This window comes from Oncorhynchus keta, chromosome 19, assembly GCF_023373465.1.
Source record: "Oncorhynchus keta strain PuntledgeMale-10-30-2019 chromosome 19, Oket_V2, whole genome shotgun sequence".
Taxonomy (NCBI): domain Eukaryota; kingdom Metazoa; phylum Chordata; class Actinopteri; order Salmoniformes; family Salmonidae; genus Oncorhynchus; species Oncorhynchus keta.
The window spans coordinates 36,617,800-36,631,785 of record NC_068439.1 but is presented as its reverse complement, the minus strand read 5'-3'; the positions used below and the strand labels follow the sequence as shown (position 1 = coordinate 36,631,785).

At 40.9% G+C, this 13,986-nt stretch overlaps 1 protein-coding gene across 2 annotated transcripts; it reads right to left on the bottom strand.

Annotated features, from left to right (window-relative positions):
• Positions 1-5,937: 5,937 nt before the first annotated feature.
• LOC118398176 (class I histocompatibility antigen, F10 alpha chain-like) lies at positions 5,938-13,787 on the bottom strand. Of its 2 annotated transcripts, none has more exons than XM_035793259.2 (8): positions 13,544-13,787; positions 10,347-10,607; positions 9,894-10,172; positions 9,391-9,690; positions 9,073-9,174; positions 8,741-8,758; positions 8,388-8,465; positions 5,938-8,261 (listed from the first exon to the last, which is right to left on the bottom strand). In XM_035793259.2, exons 1-7 carry the CDS (start codon positions 13,614-13,616, stop codon positions 8,416-8,418), a joined length of 1,083 nt encoding a protein of 360 aa, XP_035649152.1. In that variant the 5' UTR covers positions 13,617-13,787; the 3' UTR covers positions 5,938-8,261; positions 8,388-8,415. The 2 variants fall into 2 exon arrangements, with proteins under 2 accessions (XP_035649152.1, XP_035649151.1); XM_035793258.2 differs by having other exon boundaries at positions 8,374-8,465; positions 13,544-13,786.
• Positions 13,788-13,986: the final 199 nt, after the last annotated feature.

Here is a 13,986-nt window from a genome sequence, read left to right as displayed (position 1 = left end):
GCTACTTTTGTTTCAACCTCTCACTTTTGTTTCCAGCTCTTACCTTGGCTGCTCATGTGTTAACACTCGGCTGCACTAAGTTATCATAGGGAGCTTTTGTCTCTTTGATCCGTGTGACCATGGGGAGCCCTTTTGTATGGGTCACATTGCTGCTGCCCTTGGGGTGCTGCCCTGCAAAGTGACCCTGCGTTCATCATTGTGTCATGAACACACAGAAAGGGTGGTTGAGTTAGGGTTTCAGAGGCCTTTAATTTCCCTATACGTTTCTCTGTGCCCTATGTCTATACAAACGTCTGCCCATCCATCCCTGCTATGTGCTGACCCAGGGGGGGTCCGGAGCTGATTGTCCAAACGCAATTCTTGTGTCTGCCTCCCTGAAACCAGGAGTTGTGGATGGACATCACGCCCCTGACCTCCAGAAATCTCCAGTAATGCAGACATGGAAGGGACAGAAGGAAACGTGTGGGTATAAATGGTCACCTTTACCATGCTGGGCGACTATTCTCCAGCTTCTAAACGTGGCTCACGGTGGCGGTTAAGAGCCAGAACAAGAGGTTGAGTCTACTTGGAGGCGGAAGTCATTAGAGGGAGAAATGAATAGCATTTATAATGTTAAGTACTGTTGAATGTGTCCGGTTTGCAGTTCAGTCCCTGTTTTCTAGGTTGCTATTTCTTTCAAAGCTATTCAGAAAAGGTCTCACAAGATGCACACTTTTAGCAGGAAAGGGGAGAGAGTGAGAGAGAAATTCATTGAATGAATGAAGTGAGGTGTGTGTGTGTGTGTGTTTGCATTTTCCTGTGTTTGGCAAAGTTCAGGGGTTAGGCTACGGAATAATAGGGAAAACGAGAGCGAAAGTAGACCACTGTAAAGGATTTGGAGATTGTAGGGAGAGACGGGGCTTGGGGCGAGAGGCTGGGATTATCAGGGAAGTAGGGATTTCAGAAGAGAAAGAAGGAGAAGAAAAGGGCAATAGGACATTTTTGGAGGGAAACACAAGAGAACAAGGAAGAGAGAAATGTGTAAAGTACGAAGGGCCCAAAAAGAGCGCAGAGAGAAAGGGAAGTACAAAATAAGTTGAGAAAAAAATTGCCAGGGAGGAAGTTCGAGCGAGACTCGGGAAATAGCTATAGAAAGGAAAGAGAAAGAGAGAGGGTGGAGAAAAGAGAGAGAGAGAGAGATCAAGAGGGAGGCAGCATTAATATGCTAATGGCCTGGGTGAATGCACAACAGGCCCACTGACCAGGCTAATCACGGGTGGACACACACTGGGGCTAATCCTTCACGCAGCTCCCTCGCACACACCTCCGTGCACACACTGATCACGCACTACTAACACAAAACACACACACACAACCCACCCACACATCCACTATTTGCACTGACCCACACAAATAACATCATTTGATGCTAATAATAGCAAAATAGCTAAAAGTCACAGGAACATACATAACATATATAACATATATATGCACAATGTCCTCTCACTCTCACTTTCCCACACAAACAGTTGCTCAGACAATATCGCCATGGTTATTTAGCTCTCTGAAGCCACGATTGGACTCTGTGGGCAGAATGTGTCCTCTGGTGGGGTTTCTACCACTCGTTTTGTTAGGGTTTTCTCTTTCCTCTGAGCTGGAGTCAATGAAGCTACTAATATTTACTGAAGAGATTGGCTGCCATCTGTGTGTCTAACCCAGACTGAAGGGGTGGAGGTGTTGAGTGAGCACAGGGAAGTGGTTCCAAACTATTCCTGTAATAAATGCCGTGTCCATGTTTATTTGGCTATCACGTCACGTGTAATATCATGTCTTTCACTTAAATAAATAAAAAAACGTTCAAATGAGTTGATGTGACTTTTCCCGTTTTGTTTCCTCAAAGTGATTAGTAGCTATATATGAATGGAAACTCAACGCTTTATGTTAAGTAACTGTCTTTGTTATCCATCTCTGTGTTTAAAACAACAACAAAAACTGTCACAGATATAACCCGACTAAGGTTAGGATTTAGGTATTGCATTGTATCTGGAATTGTATCTTGAGCGCTCAGTTACCCAGGGTAAGAACAAGTTACCCCTCAAGTCGAGTGGGGTTTAGAGGGGAGCAGTGGAGACAGCTGGTGGTTGATATTAGAGCAGCACCTCGGGGCAACCTAGCCCTACACTGACATATGATCACGTCTCAGCTAAGCTAGTCTAATGCTTACTGTGCTCTGGCCAACTCTGTCTGGCAGCAACGACAACAACAACAATAGGAGTGTAGCCATAACAACAGCAACACCAATGGAAACGTAACACTCATTTCATTTGATTGGATGGGAATTAAAGTCCCCTCAAGTCCACACCAGTCCCATCATATCTGGAAAAAAAAAACTGACCTAAGGTCAACGTCTCTACGGTCAACTTCAGTTAGTGCCACCCGGAAACCTTGGGACATCGATACCCTAAACCTTACCATAACCATAACCCTAACCTTAACCCTTAACTCTTAACCTTTGACAACGTTAAATGTTTTAGGTTTCAACTACATTTAAAACATTTTAACTTTCAATTTCAATGGGGTAACATCAGAGTTGGACATCCCAAGGACCCCACTTGGACTTTTCAGTCAACTTCACCCTACTCTGTACCCTGGGCTGCGCTCTCCTCTCCTGGTCCGACTACAGCTCTAGACTTCAGAGAAACCATCTCCAAGTTCACCCCTTCCACTCACTTCGGCCTCATGGTGGTCTAAGAAAACACAGTACCAAAACAAAAATCAGGTACAATACAATCCCAAATGATTTATTCAGAGATTAAACCAAGACTTGCCTTCTAAAATATACATTTTGTTCACCTGACTTGTCACTTTTTAACGTCTTTACCTTGATGTACAGATAGGTGGCGGAGTTGGCTGTCACCAACAGTGGAAAGCTGTCAGAGGAGAAACTTCAACAGAAACACATTTCATTAGGGGATTCTTAATCATCAGATTTGTCTGTGGAAAATCTGTTAATGGTCAAAGTTATAAGTATGGTTTGTTTTGCGTTACCTGTGACAGTGAGGGAGAGGAGCTCACTCTCAGAAGAGAAGTGATGTGAAAAAACATAAATCCCATGAACACAGCTGTAGTTCCCTTGGTGGGAGTCATCTGCAGCTGGAAAGAGAAAGGCAGCAGAGTGATAGACAGCTGGCTAGGTCTGGGTTGTTTTGGTGTCAGGGTACGTGAGGAGACACCCGGGTGCTGTGGCTGAGTGGAGCAGGGGATGGTGAAGCTGTGGCCCCTGAACACCTCTAGAGTCCCTTGGTGGCCCCTGGAGACCCTTCCCATTGAGATGGTCAGGGAGATATCAGGCTTATGGGGGAGATCTATATACATAAAACAGAAAAATAAAAACCTCTTTAAAGGGGCAATCAGCAGTTGCTACATCCAGTGTTTGTAAATACGATAAATGTAAACAAACACGATATAGCCTCAAAACATGGTCAAACTAACATTTTGATATCATGGGTGGTCAGTCCTAGCTGTGTCTATGAATTTGAAAGTGGTTACATTTCTCCAATCCCCATCCCTCTGCTTTTTTACAGAAACAGGGCGGGGAGTGGCTTTGTTATTGTTTCAACTGCTGATCGCCACTTTAACTAATTTCATCATATACTGTAGATATGACCATAACATCAGAATGTAACAGTGCTTGCCAGCCTCTCTTACAGGGCAACATCTGTGATGGGCCTATAGTGACTGAAATTACATGAAAATACAAAAGCATTGTGTGATACTTTGCATTGCTCTTGAATTATTATTAGTTCATCTTTATGAGCAGCAAAGCAGCCATAAAAGTTCAACTGTGAGATGTGTAAAGGAAGTTGTATATAAATCAGCTGAATATAATAACTTTAGTGTTACCTGAGCAGATCACCTTTAATGGAGTCACCAAAGTTAGCCCTGTGCCTCTTCCACAGTCCCTGAGCGCAGGCTCAGGTTGTCACGTCTTCCGCCGAAGTCGGCTCCTCTCCTTGTTCGGGCGGCATTCGGCGGTCGACGTCACCGGCTTTCTAGCCATCGCCGCTCCATTTTTCATGTATCCATTTGCTTTGTCTTGTTCCCTGCACACCTGGTTTCCATTCCCCAATCATCATATGTATTTATTCCTCTGTTCCCCATCATGTCTTTGTGTAGGATTGTTTTATGTTACGGTGGTTTGTTCCGTGTTTATTGTTTACACAAAGATTGTTACTTTGTTAACTTTATATAATTGTGTCTATTTTGGTTGGAGGTTTTTTGACGCAGTTGCGTCCTACTGTTATTCTCTCCTGCCAAATAAAGTGTGCTGTTCAGAACTCTCTGCTCTCCTGCGCCTGATTTCTCCACCAGGAGCACCCAGCCATAACACAGGTCCATTACAGTACACTTCAAACCCTTCAGTGCGTTTTCCAAGTAGTCTTGAAACAGAGGAGCCATAGTCCAGCTGTCTACACCAAAAGAAATCAGCGACATCCTTCAATTTCCAGCCATATTTTACAGGCTACATATTCCTCTTTCCCTGTTGGTACCACTCCACTCTACCAACGCAGCGACTGCCTCCTCCCACCAGCCTCACATCATCAGACTCTGGAGAAAGAAGAGTACATACTATTTATTTATACATTCTCAACAAGGCGCTACAAACAAGCTGCCGACAGACTACCTCTGCATCCTGCCTGTCAAAGTCAGCTTCACACGCTGACGTCCAGGACTGATTGGACTTCAGCTCCACTCTTCCAGAGCAGAAACCTGCTTCATCCACAAACTTGACAAAATCTGAACAAAAAGAGACGGTAGAAAGCTCAGTTTTGTTGACAATACTAGTATTTTCAGCCCCCCAAAAATATGAATATTGAATATTAAATGAAAATCTAAAATATCCTAATTTTGTTTGATACAATCTTTAATACAACATATATCAATCTTACCTGAACAGATAACATTAGCATAATTACGCTTATGCTCAGACACCAACTCCATGTGAGACTAATGTACTCTTCTCAAGAGTAGAATCCTGACCATAGCAATCAATACATGCTTGTTGCTATCCTCCACTTCCCTCCAAACTGAGGTCTGTAAGTTGCAGCTACAGCTGTCCCACAGTCCATCTTTCTCCACACAATATTAGCTGCTTTCAAGTTGCAATACAGTCCTCCAGTATCCATAGAAAACACCCCTGCTTTCCAAACACAGGAGCTGGTTTCATTCATCACTCTGAATGGGCCTAAACAACCAGGTAGGAAAATACAAGGGTGAGGACAGGTTATATGCCGGAATTATTTTGATTGTAACAGTAGTAGTGTCAGTGCTTTTGACATTGTAACAGCAGTTACTACAAAACAGTTCTTTGGAGTTGTTTTTCTACCAACCTGCTGGGCTGCCGATTTGAGCCTGTATATCTGAGAATAAAGATAAGACACATTCATTTAACATATCCCATAGTGTGATGGGAAGCATATTAATATGTGTGTTTGTGCTTTTAAATCACACTAACTGCGAACTGAACCACACATTGATAGTTGTTTTTCCACTTGACCATTGGTGGGTGTTTTTCTGGAAGGTTCCATCTTCATTAGGGAGGGTTTCTCCATTTATTTAACTAGGCAAGTCAGTTGAATGACCAACATCAATAATGTTAATTATTATTTATGTCAATATCTATGTCATTACCTCGCATGCCCCTTGAACGTCTACATTAGAGTATGCTGATTCATTTTCATCAGCACCAGAGTGAGGCTGTTGTTCATCTCTGTTCTATTCCTCCTTCTGTTACACTGAGATCATGTATCTAAACAGAGCAGCTTCCCAACCAGCATCATCTCAGAACGGATATGAGTTTGTAGGTTTCAGTCTCAATACGTCATGAAAACACAGCACATGTTGCAGGGACAAATGAGAACAGACAGACAGAAGATTGAGACACACAGACAAGCAAACTAATTGAAAACTGTATTTAATCTGAAACAGAAGAAAATGGTCTAACAGTCATAATGTAATTATACCAAGTCTATGATAGACACATGGTCTTAAAACAGAAACATACAGTAAGAGATCACCACCTCACTGAGAGGTCCTTACACCCTATAGAAAGACCCTGTATTATAACCAGACTTGTGAATGAGAAGCAATCTTGATCTTTGTCAGGTTCATGTAGTTGCAGTTTCCCCATCACTGAAATTCACTACTTTGTGTTGAAAGGTCATTCTTTTGTATATATATATATATATATATATATATCAGATGAATTGGAATAAAGGGGGGACACATACAGTATCAGTGTCGTTGTGACAATTGACAATAAAGTACTGTATTTCTCATTTAAGACAAGCCAGTTTAGATAACCTGCAAGTGTATTGTGGTAGGCCTAAATACAGGAAGGTCTTGCAACAACTTGATGCTGTAAGTTTAGTTCTGACAATGGCCTTGACTCAAATCAATAACATGGGAGGAGGATCACTTTGATGTGAAAGAGGTGGAACAATGCTAAATGACTTAAATGTAAATGTAACAATGCATCAATATGAGAATGGCATAACAGAGCTACATGCATCTCAGGTTAAGGTCAGAGCTTTATTTGGCGTACTGGATGTGACCCATTGAAGGAGGTGCATCATGTTGGATCTAGCTCCATGTGATATTAAATTGTTTTATATCACATTGAAAAACACAGCAATAAAATAATACAGCATAGAAATGCAATCAAAGTACTGTGCACACACACGAGCAGCGCGTGCACACATACACACACAGAGGAAGGTGGTGTCAAACAGTGTTGAGATAAATACCACATCCTTTCATGTAAGAGCCTCAGTATGCAGCCATCTTGTGTCTATCTATCCTCAATCATAAGATGGCCGACACATGGGGATGTTTTCATATCCATACTGCCGAGTGGGACGTAGGCCTATTACATTGACACATTTTCATTTAAGAAGGGTTTTTGTTTCCTTAAGACTTATAGGCTACTGAAAGAACTAGAACAAAGCCAGTGGATACTAGCTGAAAACTGTTTGACCATAACTACAGTAACAAGCCTACAAGTCCAACCAAGTCATCTTTGGACACTCATTCTCTCCCCAATGAAAATGTGTTACTGAATTCTTGCCCACTCCCACAGTGTGTTCTGGTACTTTTGACGGGAAAACCAAATCAAACCCTGATAAGAATCATAAAAGCGACAAACCATCAGTCCAATAGGCCTACAGTGAAGGATGAACAATATCAGTGTCATCTATATGTAGATTAACTCTTCTCACCACTGTTTGAGAGGAATCACCTGATGAGACATGACTTTTGGGTGTCTTTGTCGCTCCATGGTAAAGTTTCCCCTAGGTACAGATCTAGGATCAGCTTCCCCTACCCTTAACCATTAGTGGGGAAAATGCAAAAAAAATAATAATAATAAAAAATTAAAAAATAAAAGTTGCCTCATCACAAATCTTGGATCAGATTACCCTACTCACAATCCTAACAAACAATGGGTGGTAAAATAAATATCTGACCCTGTCATAGACTTTGCTATTGTCATTGTCAACAGAAAACAGGCATTTGGCACATACCCCAGGAAGAAAGAAGGACAAAGCAGAGGCCATAGCCTGTTTATCAGATAGTCTCAGGTTATAGAAGCCATCTTGACACTTTGTTTCTCTGCATTTCGCAAAACAATCAGGAAATTCTGTGACATTCCAACTCAGGAAGAATGAAAAACATGATATTTTCTATTGAAAAGACAGCTGATTTCATCTGATGATTGGATATGAAAAACATATTAAGCCATTTTCAAATGAGATTAGAAGTTGAATAGGATCTATTAGTCTTTAGGGTTACAAAATTTGATATGAAGTTGTTTGTTGTTTCACACATAAAGACGCCATTTGGAATAATGACTTGTTCAAAACCTATTTTTATCTAGATAAGTTCCTCAGCGTACATATCACGAACAAACTGAAAAGGTCCACCCACACAGACAGTGTTGTGGGGTATGCATGGTGTCCGAGATGTGCAAGTAGCTTAGACAGACAGCTTGGTGCATTCAACAAGTCAGTACCTCTCATAAATAAAAGCTGTGATGAAGTCAATCTCTCCTCCACTTGTAGAATATGTGACTTGCATAAGATTTGGTAGATCATTGCTTTATGTGTAGAGCATCCATAATGTATAAAGCACAAACACAAAAAAGTTGTTGTTTAACTTGACCCATTACCAACTTATTCTACAGAACCTACTCGCCCAAAAAGAAAGAAAAATACCACCTTCAGCTCCTAAAAACACATGAGAAGAGAGAGGTTACACACAAACACATTTCAAACAGTAGCAGTATGTTCCAGTGTGGTAGTGGTTGGATCTATAGTTTGGTCATTAATATGAGCACACCTTAAGTGACTTACTCTGATGTTACAGAAGTGCAGAGGTTTCTCAAATCGTCAGGAGACCTTTCCCAGAGTTCTCAGAGTTAATGTCAGAAGCTAAAAACAGAAATAAAACACCAATGTTAGAAAGAGACTGATTGCAAGATAATGAGTTCAGGTTCATTACCAAGTTCCTAATGCATGGTTCACGGTAAATAAAACCTTCCATATTAACTAAGTAGCTACATCAATTAACATTAAGATGAAGATTGAACCCACATCACAATCTACAAGGAAAAATAGATATCCACATTCTAAAATGGATCCAGTCAAACAAAACCAAAAAGTCTGATATTTTCAGAATAGCAAACAACATGAAGGTCCCCACTTACTGCTGGCTGGAACAAAGCCTGAAACAGAGATAAACGTTGTGTTATTATGGACTCTTATTTGTTGGAATATTACAAGAGAACATGTTTGACATTATTCTGAATCCTGTATTTCTACTGCAGACATCACAACATGAGTGACAAAGTGACTCTTTATTTACATTAAACAGGTCAATTCAAACATACTACCACCATCACTAACTACACTGTACAATACGATTACTTGTAAACCAGTACTATGACTACTACCTCTAAAGTAAATCACAGCTGATAATGTCTAAGATGACAGTGTATCCTACATATGACAATAGAAAGAGGTCTTTCACTCCTCACACCTTTCTTGCTCTTCTTCTTCCAAATGACAACCCCAACAACAACAACGACCAGGAGAGCTACCACCCCTCCAATGATGAGGATAATGTTGGGGGCTGGGTCACCTGTAATCAGAACAGAGCATTCAGACTACAGTGCTAGATAGTACATTTGGATCTAAAATGAACTCTAAGCAACATCAATAAAAATTCAGGAGGTCAATGAGAACATGTGGTCAGAAAGGTAGTGTTCCTGAGCAGGTGAGTAAACTTAAATTAGGAATATTTGGTACGAGGGTTATGTATAGTGTATATAAAAAAATAAATCTTTCTCCCTCTTACCCCAGTTGGTCTGGATATCTAACTCAGTCAGAACCTTGATGAAGTCTTCCTTGATACCAGTGACCTGAACCACACACTGATACTGGTTGTTCTTCCACTCCTCAGGCATCACTGTTAGGTGTGCGCTTCTTTGGAAGGTTCCATCATCGTTCGGGAGAGTCTCTCCATTCTCCACATCTTTATGCTGTTCTTGCCCATCTTTCTGCCAGGACACCATGACTCCACTGGGGTAGAAACCTGTAGCGTGGCAGGTCACTGGAGAGGAGGGGGTCTTCTGGAGCAGAGACACTGAGGGAGGGACTGGAGAGAGAATAAAATAGAGAGGGGGAAGAAGAGACATACAGGCATAGTGATGAGAAACAATTACAGGGAGCGGAACAGCAATAGATACAAATAAATAAGAAGAACTTGAATATGACGTGCAGTACGGAAATGTAAATAAAAATACACAATATCATATCACTTTTCTGGCTGTAAATTCATATAATCTCCTGTCTCTGTACCTGTCCTCTGCAGAGTAGTCTTCCCATAGTCCAGGTACTTCTTCAGCCACTCAATGCAATCCTGGGTGAGGTAGCTTTTCTTGCTCTCAATGCTAGACAGGTCCATTTCCCACTTCATTTTGGAGTGGAGAGCCTGCGGGACTGAGGCAATCCATGTCGCTGTCTTCACGTCAAATGTCAGGAGGTCTTGTCCATCATATCCAATGTGGTGAAACCCTTCTGTGATTCCTGTCTCATCATCCCATGAACAGCCATACATGTCCTGGCTAATGTGTATGCCTGAGAGAGAGGTTACTTTAGAAATACTGACATGCAAACACTTTCTTTACACAGCACTCACATCGAACACACACACACACACAAAACCATACGACTTCCGCATTGAGTAATTTAAATGATATCAAAACGTAGTCACACAGTACGATCACACAGACTGGGGTCTCTGAAGCTCACCTCCTGTTTGATTGAAACGCTTCTGTGCTATCTGAATGTTGGTTTTGAAAACGCTCTCTGCACCTCTCAGGTTCTCTGTGGTGCTATCCCAATACTGCTGGTCAAAAAACGTCTCCATCCAGCTCTGCTTGGGGACCTTCCTCTTCGTGATGCTGTCATAGTGGCTAATGACCTGATCATTCACCATCCCCATGTCCACAAACTCAGGGAAGGCTGGGATTTCTGAAGAGGTTGTGTAGAAGTAGCGCAGGGAATGTTTCACTGTAACAGATAAGGTGCTTTAAGGTACTGTACATGGAACATTAATGAGTGTGCATATGCATGTTCTCGGCTAGGCTAAGTGAACGTCTGTGCCTCGCATACTCCCTTGAAAAGACCTTTGCTTGAAAAGGAAATGGGGGGGAAAAAGCGCAATAGTACATTGTCCATCTTGAGGCGCCATAGCCACTATACAGAACATTGGCTTGCCTCAAAAGAATTGTGAACATGAAGACCTGAAAAATCACTTGCCGAAGCAAAAAACATCAAGATGTAGTCATAATATATGCAGAAACTTTAGGATGGGAAGCATGCAGACCGCCTTTAAGAGAAGCAATAACAATGTCAGCGCTAGCCAACCTTCATTGATATTATGGCACCACTTTAACAAACACTACTAACCCTTCCTCAATCAATCAATAATTAATTTTAAAAATAACAGTATTTTTGGAGTACCATCATACGCCGAAGACGTGGATGTTGAATATGGCAGCTCCCCGTACCTCTGGTTTAAATGAGGAAGACACATTTCAGTTGTACAAATGACTAGGTATCCCCCTTTCCCTTAAGTATGACATGCAAACCTATTGAGATATATATATATAATCCCTACTGTAGGTGTAGGATTTTATTCATGTATTTGATCAGAACTATACAGAACCTATAAAGGGCACTCAACATGTTCAGCACTGACACAAATGACAGGTGGAAAGAAATTGATAATAGAAGATTGTGGGAGCTGTACTGTTAGATTTCAGTGCAGCCTTTGATATAATTGTTGATAAACTGTTTAAAAAAAGAAGACTTATGTCATCTAATTGAACATATAAGTTTTTTAATTTGTATGTAAGCTTCTCTAATGTTAAACATGTAACGTTTGGTGTACCGCAGGGCAGTGCTCTTGGCACTTTTCATATTTTGTTTACCAATGGACCTGACACTAGCATTAAAACAAAGCCTGTGTGTCGATGTATGCTGAGGATTCAACCCTATACGCGTCAGCAACCACAGCTAGTGAAGTCACTGCAACCCTAAACAAAGAGTGTCCGTTTTAGAATGGGTGGCCATTAGTCCTGAATATCTAAAACAAAGAGAATTGCATTTGGTACAAATCATTGCCTAAGTTCTAGACCTCAGCTGAATCTGGTAATGAATGGTGTGGCTGTTTAGCAAGTTGAGAAGACTAAATTACTTGACAGCTTACATTGTAAGGTAACACCATGGTCAAAACATATATACACACACTGAACAAAAATATAAACCCAACATGTACAGTGATGGTCCCATGTTTCATGAGCTGAAATAAAAATAACCCAGAAATGTTCCATATGCACAAGTGAGCATTTCCCCTTTGCCCAGATAATCCATCCACCTGACAGGTGTGGCATATCAAGAAACTGAATAAATAGCATGAGCATTACAAATGACGCCTTTTATTGTCCACAGCACAAGGTATCTAAAATGTCCAGTTGTCACACAATCCCAAAGAAGTCTCAAGTTGAGGGAGCTTGCAATTGGCATGATGACTACAGGAATGTCTACCAGAGAATTTAATGTTAATTTCTCTACCACAACGTCATTAGAGAATTTGGTAGTATGTCTAACCGGCCTCACAACCGCAGACCACGTGTAACCACGTTTTTGTAATTGTTGCAGTTATTTTGGTTCAGTGTAAAATCAATGATTGTAAACATGGGGAGAGGTCCGTCTGTAATAAAGAGACACTACACAAAGCAAGTCCTGCAGGCATTAGTTTAATCTTATCTTGATTATTGTCCAGTCATATGGTCAAATGCTGAAAAGGACCTAGTTAAACTGCAGCTGGCCCAGAACAGAGTGACATATTTTACTCTTCATTGTAATCAGAGGGCTAATATATCAATACCATGCATGCCAGTCTCACTTGGCTAAGAGTTGAGGAAAGACTACGCATCACTTCTTGTTTTTATAAGGAGCAATGTGTTGAAAATTCCAAATGGTTTGCATTGTTAATTCACACAGCACTGACACATCCCACCAGGGGTCTTTTCACAGTCTCCAGGTCCAGAACCAATTCAAGGAAACATACATTATTATACAGAGCCACGATTGCATGAAACTCCAATCTCATTAAGGCATGTGAATACCAAACCTGGTTTAAAAAACAAATAAAAGAGCAACTTCACCCATGTGACCTACTTTTTCTGTGCATGTACTGACTGACATGTGTAACACATACATTTAAAACAACATGCAGCGTGGATGTAAAGTATTTTTCGTTATGTGTCGGGTCCCCAGTAAGACGAGCTGTCGCCATTGGCGTCGGCTAGTGGGAATCCTAATTAAATCTAAAACATCAACAAAAAAAACAACATTTTACAACTTTTGAAGGCCCTCGGAATCAATTACAGTGGGGTCTCAAATGACTGTTGCTTTGTTCGAATAGTAGAATACACAAGGTGCAATTTCGAAATTCGGTTGTGCATCAACAGTTCTCTTGTTATGGCAGTTATGGCATATTCACTCAATTAGCCCATGTCCAGCCCATTGATTCGTGACCACAACAAAGTTGCCAATCCCAGGCCTATAGTAACATAGAACAGACTGCGCGTCACCAAACACCAGGGCAAACTATATACTTAAGGTTAAGCTCGAAACTGATACATGCACTTCACAGCCATTATAGCATATGAGTCAACAGCCTGCCTCCGCATTGTTGGACATAATGGAATTCACGTTTATTTACTATACTGTGTTTGTTTTATCGAGTGATGCTGTTATTTTATTCTAACTCATCTTGTTTGTTTATTCTAAGGCCGTCGGCGGACGACAAAATTGTCATGTTTTTAATTTGAAATAACACATCAGCGTTTAAAATGGTATGAGTCACGTGTACATATCCTACAAAAAAATCAAACAATAATACAAATATACTAAACAATAATGTGGAAATCACTGACCTGATAAAGCTCCATGAATACAAAAGAGGAGAATAAAATATGTCTTCATGGCGCCGATGAGTCTGGTTTTCATTAACGTTTTCCGAATTCGGGAACAGTTTGTATCCAATTCAGTAATGTAGACAATTTAAACTGTCGCCAACTTAAACTGCATTACAATTTAAATTGCCTACATTACTGATTTGTTCCACCAAACTTCAGCACCGTTAAGGACACAACCAGTGAAAATGTGTTTCTGTCCAAGCGAGGCCAATTTATACGGCTCTTCTGTTTACCCTATTAATTGTAGGAACCCAATAGGAAATCAGAAAGATACTTCGTCACCAAATACCAGGAGGACAAACGTATTCAAGGTTATGGTCGAAATTGAAAGTAAAGTCATGTCACTGTTGATGTTCAAAAACGGTTGGCAAAGGGGAAAAGGACTATAGGGTGACAGATGG

Bases quoted from the DNA above. Each gene is read 5' to 3' on its own strand.
- LOC118398176 (XM_035793259.2), bottom strand. From the start codon at position 13,616: ATGAAAACCAGACTCATCGGCGCCATGAAGACATATTTTATTCTCCTC. The intron at 10,608-13,543 runs GTCAGTGATTTC...TATCTGTTACAG, and splicing joins TATTCATGGAGCTTTATCAG to TGAAACATTCCCTGCGCTAC. The intron at 9,691-9,893 runs GTACAGAGACAG...TTCTCTCTCCAG, and splicing joins GACTACTCTGCAGAGGACAG to TCCCTCCCTCAGTGTCTCTG.